General features: G+C 49.3%; 1 protein-coding gene across 1 annotated transcript in view; it reads left to right on the top strand.

Annotated features, from left to right (window-relative positions):
- The window catches only part of LOC311315097 (histone deacetylase 7-like), a gene marked incomplete at both ends in the record, with an annotated part of 33,922 nt that overhangs the window by 19,117 nt on the left and 2,305 nt on the right, over nt 1–12,500 (top strand). Inside the window, 3 exon segments of the mRNA XM_084445698.1 lie at nt 9,720–9,807; nt 11,009–11,053; nt 11,055–11,129. Coding sequence (XP_084301824.1) covers nt 9,720–9,807; nt 11,009–11,053; nt 11,055–11,129 — 208 coding nt within the window.

Below are 12,500 nucleotides of genomic sequence, written 5' to 3'. Positions count from 1 at the left end.
CCACCTTCTCTAAGGCAGTCTACCTTCCCTAAGGCAGTCTACCTTCTCTAAGGCAGTCTACCTTCTCTAAGGCTCTATCTTCCCTAAGGCAGTCTACCTTCCCTAAGACAGTCTACCTTCCCTAAGGCAGTCTACCTTCCCTTAGGCAGTCTACCTTCCCTAAGACAGTCTACCTTCCCTAAGACAGTCTACCTTCTCTAAGGCAGTCTACCTTCCCTAAGACAGTCTACCTTCCCTAAGACAGTCTACCTTCCCTAAGACAGTCTACCTTCCCTAAGGCAGTCTACAGTACCTTCCCTAAGGCAGACTACAGTACCTTCCCTAAGGCAGTCTACAGTACCTTCTCTAAGGCAGTCTACCTTCCCTAAGGCAGTCTACAGTACCTTCTCTAAGGCAGTCTACCTTCTCTAAGGCTCTACCTTCTCTAAGGCAGTCTACCTTCTCTAAGGCTCTACCTTCTCTAAGGCAGTCTACCTTCCCTAAGACAGTCTACCTTCTCTAAGACAGTCTACCTTCCCTAAGGCAGTCTACCTTCTCTAAGACAGTCTACCTTCCCTAAGACAGTCTACCTTCCCTAAGGCAGTCTACCTTCTCTAAGACAGTCTACCTTCTCTAAGGCTCTATCTTCTCTAAGGCAGTCTACCTTCTCTAAGGCAGTCTACCTTCCCTAAGGCAGTCTACCTTCCCTAAGCCAGTCTACCTTCCCTAAGACAGTCTACCTTCCCTAAGGCTCTACCTTCTCTAAGGCAGTCTACCTTCCCTAAGACAGTCTACCTTCCCTAAGGCAGTCTACCTTCCCTAAGGCAGTCCACCTTCTCTAAGGCAGTCTACCTTCCCTAAGACAGTCTACCTTCCCTAAGGCAGTCTACCTTCTCTAAGACAGTCTACCTTCTCTAAGGTTCTATCTTCTCTAAGGCAGTCTACCTTCTCTAAGGCAGTCTACCTTCCCTAAGGCAGTCTACCTTCCCTAAGGCTCTATCTTCCCTAAGGCAGTCTACCTTCCCTAAGGCAGTCCACCTTCTCTAAGGCAGTCTACCTTCCCTAAGGCAGTCTACCTTCTCTAAGGCAGTCTACCTTCTCTAAGGCAGTCTACCTTCCCTAAGACAGTCCACCTTCTCTAAGGCAGTCTACCTTCCCTAAGGCAGTCTACCTTCCCTAAGGCAGTCTACCTTCCCTAAGGCAGTCTACCTTCTCTAAGGCTCTATCTTCCCTAAGGCAGTCTACCTTCCCTAAGACAGTCTACCTTCCCTAAGGCAGTCTACCTTCCCTAAGGCTCTATCTTCCCTAAGACAGTCTACCTTCCCTAAGACAGTCTACCTTCTCTAAGACTCTACCTTCTCTAAGGCAGTCTACCTTCCCTAAGACAGTCTACCTTCCCTAAGACAGTCTACCTTCCCTAAGACAGTCTACCTTCTCTAAGACTCTACCTTCTCTAAGGCAGTCTACCTTCCCTAAGGCAGTCTACCTTCCCTAAGGCAGTCTACCTTCCCTAAGACAGTCTACCTTCCCTAAGACAGTCTACCTTCTCTAAGACTCTACCTTCTCTAAGGCAGTCTACCTTCCCTAAGACAGTCTACCTTCCCTAAGACAGTCTACCTTCCCTAAGACAGTCTACCTTCCCTAAGGCAGTCTACCTTCCCTAAGACAGTCTACCTTCCCTAAGGCAGTCTACCTTCTCTAAGGCAGTCTACCTTCTCTAAGGCAGTCTACCTTCCCTAAGGCAGTCTACCTTCCCTAAGGCAGTCTACCTTCCCTAAGACAGTCTACCTTCCCTAAGACAGTCTACCTTCTCTAAGACTCTACCTTCTCTAAGGCAGTCTACCTTCCCTAAGACAGTCTACCTTCCCTAAGACAGTCTACCTTCCCTAAGACAGTCTACCTTCCCTAAGGCAGTCTACCTTCCCTAAGACAGTCTACCTTCCCTAAGGCAGTCTACCTTCTCTAAGGCAGTCTACCTTCTCTAAGGCAGTCTACCTTCCCTAAGGCAGTCTACCTTCCCTAAGGCAGTCTACCTTCCCTAAGGCAGTCTACCTTCTCTAAGGCTCTATCTTCCCTAAGGCAGTCTACCTTCCCTAAGACAGTCTACCTTCCCTAAGACAGTCTACCTTCCCTAAGACAGTCTACCTTCTCTAAGACTCTACCTTCTCTAAGGCAGTCTACCTTCCCTAAGGCAGTCTACCTTCCCTAAGGCAGTCTACCTTCTCTAAGGCTCTATCTTCCCTAAGGCAGTCTACCTTCCCTAAGACAGTCTACCTTCCCTAAGACAGTCTACCTTCCCTAAGACAGTCTACCTTCTCTAAGACTCTACCTTCTCTAAGGCAGTCTACCTTCCCTAAGGCAGTCTACCTTCCCTAAGGCAGTCTACCTTCCCTAAGACAGTCTACCTTCCCTAAGACAGTCTACCTTCTCTAAGACTCTACCTTCTCTAAGGCAGTCTACCTTCCCTAAGACAGTCTACCTTCCCTAAGACAGTCTACCTTCCCTAAGACAGTCTACCTTCCCTAAGGCAGTCTACCTTCCCTAAGACAGTCTACCTTCCCTAAGGCAGTCTACCTTCTCTAAGGCAGTCTACCTTCTCTAAGGCAGTCTACCTTCCCTAAGGCAGTCTACCTTCCCTAAGGCTCTATCTTCCCTAAGGCAGTCTACCTTCCCTAAGGCAGTCCACCTTCTCTAAGGCAGTCTACCTTCCCTAAGGCAGTCTACCTTCTCTAAGGCAGTCTACCTTCTCTAAGGCTCTATCTTCCCTAAGGCAGTCTACCTTCCCTAAGACAGTCTACCTTCCCTAAGGCAGTCTACCTTCCCTAAGGCAGTCTACCTTCCCTAAGACAGTCTACCTTCCCTAAGACAGTCTACCTTCTCTAAGGCAGTCTACCTTCCCTAAGGCAGTCTATCTTCCCTAAGGCAGTCTATCTTCCCTAAGGCAGTCTACCTTCCCTAAGACAGTCTACCTTCCCTAAGGCTCTATCTTCCTTAAGGCAGTCTACCTTCTCTAAGGCAGTCTACCTTCCCTAAGACAGTCTACCTTATCTAAGGCTCTACCTTCCCTAAGGCAGTCTACCTTCCCTAAGGCAGTCTACCTTCTCTAAGACAGTCTACCTTCCCTAAGACAGTCTACCTTCTCTAAGGCTCTATCTTCTCTAAGGCAGTCTACCTTCTCTAAGGCAGTCTACCTTCCCTAAGGCAGTCCACCTTCTCTAAGGCAGTCTACCTTCCCTAAGGCAGTCTACCTTCCCTAAGGCAGTCTACCTTCCCTAAGGCAGTCTACCTTCTCTAAGGCTCTATCTTCCCTAAGGCAGTCTACCTTCCCTAAGACAGTCTACCTTCCCTAAGGCAGTCTACCTTCCCTAAGGCTCTATCTTCCCTAAGACAGTCTACCTTCCCTAAGACAGTCTACCTTCTCTAAGACTCTACCTTCTCTAAGGCAGTCTACCTTCCCTAAGACAGTCTACCTTCCCTAAGACAGTCTACCTTCCCTAAGACAGTCTACCTTCTCTAAGACTCTACCTTCTCTAAGGCAGTCTACCTTCCCTAAGGCAGTCTACCTTCTCTAAGACAGTCTACCTTCCCTAAGACAGTCTACCTTCTCTAAGGCTCTATCTTCTCTAAGGCAGTCTACCTTCTCTAAGGCAGTCTACCTTCCCTAAGGCAGTCTACCTTCCCTAAGGCTCTATCTTCCCTAAGGCAGTCTACCTTCCCTAAGGCAGTCCACCTTCTCTAAGGCAGTCTACCTTCCCTAAGGCAGTCTACCTTCCCTAAGGCAGTCTACCTTCCCTAAGGCAGTCTACCTTCTCTAAGGCTCTATCTTCCCTAAGGCAGTCTACCTTCCCTAAGACAGTCTACCTTCCCTAAGGCAGTCTACCTTCCCTAAGGCTCTATCTTCCCTAAGACAGTCTACCTTCCCTAAGACAGTCTACCTTCTCTAAGACTCTACCTTCTCTAAGGCAGTCTACCTTCCCTAAGACAGTCTACCTTCCCTAAGACAGTCTACCTTCCCTAAGACAGTCTACCTTCTCTAAGACTCTACCTTCTCTAAGGCAGTCTACCTTCCCTAAGGCAGTCTACCTTCCCTAAGGCAGTCTACCTTCTCTAAGGCTCTATCTTCCCTAAGGCAGTCTACCTTCCCTAAGACAGTCTACCTTCCCTAAGGCAGTCTACCTTCCCTAAGGCTCTATCTTCCCTAAGACAGTCTACCTTCTCTAAGACTCTACCTTCTCTAAGGCAGTCTACCTTCCCTAAGGCAGTCTACCTTCCCTAAGACAGTCTACCTTCCCTAAGGCAGTCTACCTTCTCTAAGGCAGTCTACCTTCCCTAAGGCAGTCTACCTTCTCTAAGGCTCTATCTTCCCTAAGGCAGTCTACCTTCCCTAAGACAGTCTACCTTCCCTAAGGCAGTCTACCTTCCCTAAGGCTCTATCTTCCCTAAGACAGTCTACCTTCCCTAAGACAGTCTACCTTCTCTAAGACTCTACCTTCTCTAAGGCAGTCTACCTTCCCTAAGGCAGTCTACCTTCCCTAAGACAGTCTACCTTCCCTAAGGCAGTCTACCTTCTCTAAGGCAGTCTACCTTCTCTAAGGCAGTCTACCTTCCCTAAGGCAGTCTATCTTCCCTAAGGCAGTCTATCTTCCCTAAGGCAGTCTACCTTCCCTAAGACAGTCTACCTTCCCTAAGGCTCTATCTTCCTTAAGGCAGTCTACCTTCTCTAAGGCAGTCTACCTTCCCTAAGACAGTCTACCTTATCTAAGGCTCTACCTTCCCTAAGGCAGTCTACCTTCCCTAAGGCAGTCTACCTTCTCTAAGACAGTCTACCTTCCCTAAGACAGTTTACCTTCTCTAAGGCTCTATCTTCTCTAAGGCAGTCTACCTTCTCTAAGGCAGTCTACCTTCCCTAAGGCAGTCTACCTTCCCTAAGGCTCTATCTTCCCTAAGGCAGTCTACCTTCCCTAAGGCAGTCCACCTTCTCTAAGGCAGTCTACCTTCCCTAAGGCAGTCTACCTTCCCTAAGGCAGTCTACCTTCCCTAAGGCAGTCTACCTTCTCTAAGGCTCTATCTTCCCTAAGGCAGTCTACCTTCCCTAAGACAGTCTACCTTCCCTAAGGCAGTCTACCTTCCCTAAGGCTCTATCTTCCCTAAGACAGTCTACCTTCCCTAAGACAGTCTACCTTCTCTAAGACTCTACCTTCTCTAAGGCAGTCTACCTTCCCTAAGACAGTCTACCTTCCCTAAGACAGTCTACCTTCCCTAAGACAGTCTACCTTCTCTAAGACTCTACCTTCTCTAAGGCAGTCTACCTTCCCTAAGGCAGTCTACCTTCCCTAAGGCAGTCTACCTTCCCTAAGACAGTCTACCTTCCCTAAGGCAGTCTACCTTCTCTAAGGCAGTCTACCTTCCCTAAGGCTCTACCTTCCTTAAGACAGTCTACCTTCTCTAAGACAGTCTACCTTCTCTAAGGCTCTACCTTCCCTAAGGCAGTCTACCTTCCCTAAGACAGTCTACCTTCCCTAAGGCTCTATCTTCCCTAAGGCAGTCTACCTTCTCTAAGGCTCTACCTTCCCTAAGGCAGTCTACCTTCCCTAAGACAGTCTACCTTATCTAAGGCTCTACCTTCCCTAAGGCAGTCTACCTTCCCTAAGGCAGTCTACCTTCTCTAAGACAGTCTACCTTCCCTAAGACAGTCTACCTTCCCTAAGGCAGTCTACCTTCCCTAAGGCAGTCTACCTTCTCTAAGGCAGTCTACCTTCCCTAAGACAGTCTACCTTCCCTAAGACAGTCTACCTTCCCTAAGGCAGTCTACCTTCCCTAAGACAGTCTACCTTCCCTAAGGCAGTCTACCTTCTCTAAGACAGTCTACCTTCCAAAAGGCTCTATCTTCTCTAAGGCAGTCTACCTTCTCTAAGACAGTCTACCTTCCCTAAGACAGTCTACCTTCCCTAAGGCAGTCTACCTTCCCTAAGGCAGTCTACCTTCTCTAAGGCAGTCTACCTTCCCTAAGACAGTCTACCTTCCAAAAGGCTCTATCTTCTCTAAGGCAGTCTACCTTCCCTAAGGCAGTCTACCTTCCCTAAGACAGTCTACCTTCTCTAAGACTCTACCTTCTCTAAGGCAGTCTACCTTCCCTAAGGCAGTCTACCTTCCCTAAGACAGTCTACCTTCCCTAAGGCAGTCTACCTTCCCTAAGGCAGTCTACCTTCTCTAAGGCAGTCTACCTTCCCTAAGGCAGTCTATCTTCCCTAAGGCAGTCTATCTTCCCTAAGGCAGTCTACCTTCCCTAAGACAGTCTACCTTCCCTAAGGCTCTATCTTCCTTAAGGCAGTCTACCTTCTCTAAGGCAGTCTACCTTCCCTAAGACAGTCTACCTTATCTAAGGCTCTACCTTCCCTAAGGCAGTCTACCTTCCCTAAGGCAGTCTACCTTCTCTAAGACAGTCTACCTTCCCTAAGACAGTCTACCTTCTCTAAGGCTCTATCTTCTCTAAGGCAGTCTACCTTCTCTAAGGCAGTCTACCTTCCCTAAGGCAGTCTACCTTCCCTAAGGCTCTATCTTCCCTAAGGCAGTCTACCTTCCCTAAGGCAGTCCACCTTCTCTAAGGCAGTCTACCTTCCCTAAGGCAGTCTACCTTCCCTAAGGCAGTCTACCTTCCCTAAGGCAGTCTACCTTCTCTAAGGCTCTATCTTCCCTAAGGCAGTCTACCTTCCCTAAGACAGTCTACCTTCCCTAAGGCAGTCTACCTTCCCTAAGGCTCTATCTTCCCTAAGACAGTCTACCTTCCCTAAGACAGTCTACCTTCTCTAAGACTCTACCTTCTCTAAGGCAGTCTACCTTCCCTAAGACAGTCTACCTTCCCTAAGACAGTCTACCTTCCCTAAGACAGTCTACCTTCTCTAAGACTCTACCTTCTCTAAGGCAGTCTACCTTCCCTAAGGCAGTCTACCTTCCCTAAGGCAGTCTACCTTCCCTAAGACAGTCTACCTTCCCTAAGGCAGTCTACCTTCTCTAAGGCAGTCTACCTTCCCTAAGGCTCTACCTTCCCTAAGACAGTCTACCTTCTCTAAGACAGTCTACCTTCTCTAAGGCTCTACCTTCCCTAAGGCAGTCTACCTTCCCTAAGACAGTCTACCTTCCCTAAGGCTCTATCTTCCCTAAGGCAGTCTACCTTCTCTAAGGCTCTACCTTCCCTAAGGCAGTCTACCTTCCCTAAGACAGTCTACCTTATCTAAGGCTCTACCTTCCCTAAGGCAGTCTACCTTCCCTAAGGCAGTCTACCTTCTCTAAGACAGTCTACCTTCCCTAAGACAGTCTACCTTCCCTAAGGCAGTCTACCTTCCCTAAGGCAGTCTACCTTCTCTAAGGCAGTCTACCTTCCATAAGACAGTCTACCTTCCCTAAAACAGTCTACCTTCCCTAAGGCAGTCTACCTTCCCTAAGACAGTCTACCTTCCCTAAGGCAGTCTACCTCCTCTAAGACAGTCTACCTTCCAAAAGGCTCTATCTTCTCTAAGGCAGTCTACCTTCTCTAAGACAGTCTACCTTCCCTAAGACAGTCTACCTTCCCTAAGGCAGTCTACCTTCCCTAAGGCAGTCTACCTTCTCTAAGGCGGTCTACCTTCCCTAAGACAGTCTACCTTCCAAAAGGCTCTATCTTCTCTAAGGCAGTCTACCTTCCCTAAGGCAGTCTACCTTCCCTAAGGCAGTCTACCTTCCCTAAGACAGTCTACCTTCCCTAAGGCAGTCTACCTTCCCTAAGGCAGTCTACCTTCCCTAAGACAGTCTACCTTCCCTAAGACAGTCTACCTTCTCTAAGGCTCTATCTTCCCTAAGACAGTCTACCTTCTCTAAGGCAGTCTACCTTCCCTAAGACAGTCTACCTTCTCTAAGGCAGTCTACCTTCTCTGCTCCATTCACTTCAAGCTTTCAAGACAAAGTGCTATAGATCGTATAGCACCTACTGTACAGTGTGTGTGTTCAGTGCATGTGTGTGTTCAGTATACGTGTGCGTGTGCACTCATGTGAACGCGAGTGTTAGTCTTAGATCGAAGGCATTAGTAGGCTAACCACATTCAGATGTGTGTGTGTGTGTGTGTGTGTGTGTGTGTGTGTGTGTGTGTGTGTGTGTTCTCAGCACTGCTTGTCAGTGGTTATTTATGGGTTGATAATGACTTTTCTGGCTGAGGCGACTCGGAACGCAGAAACGCTCTTCCTCACGCACGCATGGTTACGGATCGCGCTGACGCAGCGCTTTCCACATTCCCGCCCTGCTCGTCAAACATCCTCACCCCTCCTCACCCCTCCTCATCCCTCTCCTCACCCCTCTCCTCACCCCCCTCCTCACCCCTCTCCTCACCCCTCTCCTCACCTCTCCTCACCCCTCTCCTCACCCCCCTCCTCACCCCCCTCCTCACCCCTCTCCTCACCCCTCTCCTCACCCCTCTCCTCACCCCTCCTCACCCCTCCTTACCCCCCTCCTCACCCCCCTCCTCACCCCTCTCCTCACCCCCCTCCTCACCCCCCTCCTCACCCCTCTCCTCACCCCTCTCCTCACCCCCCTCCTCACCCCTCCTCACCCCCCTCCTCACCCCTCCTCACCCCCCTCCTCACCCCTCCTCACCCCCCTCCTCACCCCTCTCCTCACCCCTCCTCACCCCTCTCCTAAACCCCCTCCTCATCCCTCTCCTCAACCCCCTCCTCACCCCTCTCCTCACCCCCCTCCTCACCCCTCTCCTCACCCCTCCTCACCCCTCTCCTCACCCCTCCTCACCCCCCTCCTCACCCCTCTCCTCAACCCCCTCCTCACCCCCCTCCTTACCCCCCTCCTCACCCCTCTCCTCAACCCCCTCCTCACCCCCCTCCTTACCCCCCTCCTCACCCCTCTCCTCAACCCCCTCCTCACCCCCCTCCTTACCCCCCTCCTTACCCCTCCTCACCCCTCTCCTCACCCCTCTCCTCACCCCTCTCCTTAGCCCCCTCCTCACCCCTCTCCTCTGTCGCGCCGCATGTGAGACCGGCCGCCGAGCCTGGCTTGCCCTCGCATCAATCAATCAATCAACCAACCAACCAATCAATCAATCAATCAATTAATCAATCAATTAATCAATCAATCAATCAATCAATCAATCAATCAAAGCTTTATTTGTATAGCACATTTCATACACAGAGGCAACACAATGCGCTTTACAGAGAACAAGGGAGGTGGGCATACGACCCACTCTCTACATATTCCAGAGGGAAGCAAAAAACACAGTAATCACCCAGGGGTCAGATAAGTGAGCTGTAAAAATTCTTCCCTGACCCCTCTCAACAAGGCGATCGAGCAAGCTCCTGGAGTATGTTTGTCTACCGGCTAAGAACATTTATAGAGCAATAAATTACATTAAATTACATTTTCAGAGCAAGAAGGGCTAACAATCTAGACGTCGGGGCGGAGTCACGCGAAATTCGGCTCGGAGCTTATTTTAGCAGGATGTCGCGGCATCACGTGACGTCGGCGTGCGGGACGGCGTGACCGACGACCGCTACAGCGCCCCCTGCTGGGGTTGAGGGGGGTACGGTGCCCGCGTGGAGGACATGTCTGGGTTTCTATTAGACGTCTACAGGATCACGTTAGGGACAAGGTTGTGGATCCGGGGGACCTACCCTGAAAATCCCACCCTATAGATAAATTGTATGATGTCATTGTGGGAACGTGTATCCAAATGTGTGTGTGTGTGTGTGTGTTTTGTCCTCAGGGGCTTCTGTTTCTTCAACTCCCTGGCCATCGCTGCGAAGCAGCTTCAGCAGAAACTCAACGTCAGCAAGATCCTTATTGTGGACTGGGTGGGTGAGACCGCCATCTTAACCCACGCCCATATGGAGACCATGAACGCCCGTACACACACACACACACACACACACACACACACGTGTACACACACTCAACACAGTAGCGTGCACCCACAGATCATTCAGCTGTGCGTCTGTTGCTGGTCCCCACATGGAACCTGAACACGCCCGAACGCACGCACCCCTACGACACACACACACACACACACACACACACACACACACAGACTGAACAAGGTGTCAGCTAACATACTGATCTCTGCCTTCCATATGTTGGTCTAACACAGGTCACACACACACACACACACACTGTACACTCACTGACCTACAGGACGGAAGTACATGACACAGATAATTGCTACAGTACCTGTTTTTTGAACAGTTCCAGTGAGAGAGATCACACAGGGGTTCAGTGACGGCCATCTGCCCGACACATTTGGAGTTGAGTTTTTTTTGACTGTGAATATCTGAAATGTACCATGGTTAGCCACTGAGTTATTAACAGCAAGATAAAACAACCAACAGTGGGCTCCAAAATTACTTTTATAAGAATAAAATCAAAATCAAATGTCTTTTGAATGTTGTAATAATTGCTCTGCTAGTGCTCAGTGGTGTATTCAAGCCATAACCAGATTCATGTATTCATGTATTCAAGCCATAACCAGATTCAGTCCGTCTCTTTTGAACGGCCAGTTCTTATGTTTTCTTCATGGGTGACAAAGGGTTAATGATACCTCATTTCTATACCATCAGGAAACAGGAAGTGATGTAATAGCTCAATATAGTTCTTAAGACTTAGATGAACTTTGACCTTCAACCTAGAATTTAATACCGGTTTAATTTTGGTAGATGTTATTTATAATAATCTTTAAGGGTGCCATTAATTGTGAAACCTTGATTTGGAGGAAATAGATTTTTAATTAAATCAGTAAATGATTATGGTTGGTTTCATTGGGACATTAATATAGTACAGTATTTATCACATGCTGATAGTTTCTCTATAATTATATTGTTTAGAATTTTTTTTTACATTTTGTTTGTGCATTTCCTGTCAGGGATGAAAGTAATTTTGTTTCTTCAGCTGGAACAAGTAAACCTGACCGTACGTGATCAGTGATTGGGCCAGACGGACCTGAACCTCAGCACAATCACAATCAACTACTAACCCTCTCCACCTACTGCATCCAATGTCCAGGATGTTCACCATGGCAACGGTACCCAGGAAGTGTTCTACAACGACCCCGAGCGTGCTCCACATCTCTCTCCATCGCTACGACGACGGCAACTTCTTCCCCGGGAGTGGGAGCCCAGCTGAGGTGAGTCACGTAGTCGTCCGTCTGATTGGTGGATGGAGCTGTCCGTCAAAAACCGTGCGCTGTCGTTGGTCGCCGGCAGGTCAGGGGTCGTATAAGGGCCTCGCTACATTGGTCCGTCGGAGAAAGTACGCGTGTGATGTCACGGTGTTTTGATCTGTATGGAATGTGAACAGGGGGATGTTTAAAAAGCGTTAATACTGTACGGTGAGCTACGTCGTCGCTCTTATCGGCTAAACAGACGGTTACATCTGCGTCCGTCCAGAAAATGTGCAACTGTGAGTTATTTTGTCTGTAAAAAAAAAAACTAAAAAAACGTATCAACCAGTGGAAATGGACCGAGTGACTGATAGGCCTTTTCCACCAAGAGGGAACCGGTTCGGTGCCGGTTCCAGAACCTAATTTTGAACGGTTCCGAGCATTTCAACCAAAAAGAAATGAGTTGGGGAACCCGAAAGCTGGTTCCACAAAATAGTAGGTTTTTCAGTGCGAACCATGACGACATCATGGGCGGTTTGGCTCAAAACTGGTGGAAACACGGGCCCGTGTCTCTGGACAGAACCAAGGTTCCAGGAACTTTGAAACGAACCGGTTCCCGAACCAGAGTTCCTTTGGTGGAAAAGGGCTATGAGAGATGTGGACGCGCCTCTGTCTGTCTGTCTGTCTGCCTGTCTGTCTGTCTGTCTGTCTGTCTGTCTGTCTGTCTGTCTGCCTGTCTGTCTGTCTGTCTGTCTGTCTGCCTGTCTGTCTGTCTGTCTGTCTGCCTGTCTGTCTGTCTGTCTGTCTGTCTGTCTGCCTGTCTGTCTGTCTGCCTGTCTGCCTGTCCGTCCGTCCGTCCGTCCGTCTGTCTGTCTGCCTGTCTGTCTGTCTGTCTGTCTGTCTGGGCGCTCCCATAGAGAACGCATGGGAAATGATGGACACAGATACGCACAACACAGACCAGTATGGCCGCCGGTCTTTCAACTAACACTCTCTCAACGCACATTCAGTCTCACTCAGATGACCAGTACACCCACTAGAACATGTATCCACAGTCCGTTAAAGCTGGGGAAAAAATATCAGACAAACCCCCCCCCCCCAGAAACAAACCCCCCCCCCCCCAGAAACAAACCTCCCCCCCCCAGAAACAAACCCCCCCCCCCCAGAAGACAAAACCCTCCCCCCCCCCACCCAGAAATCAGCAGTTGTCGTTCACACTTGCAGCCTCGTTGTCACTTTATGGGCTTGTTGTTTTACACTTGACTGACTGAATAACTGCACAGTTCAACTAAACGTGACCCCAGCCCTTAGACAAGAACACGCCCCCCCCCACGGATCCACACACACACACACACACACACCACACACACACACACACACACACACACACACACA

This window comes from Borostomias antarcticus (genome assembly GCF_949987555.1).
Source record: "Borostomias antarcticus genome assembly, chromosome: 11".
Lineage (NCBI taxonomy): Eukaryota > Metazoa > Chordata > Actinopteri > Stomiiformes > Stomiidae > Borostomias > Borostomias antarcticus.
The sequence above is the reverse complement of the archived record's forward strand: the minus strand, read 5'-3'. Positions and strand labels throughout refer to the sequence as shown.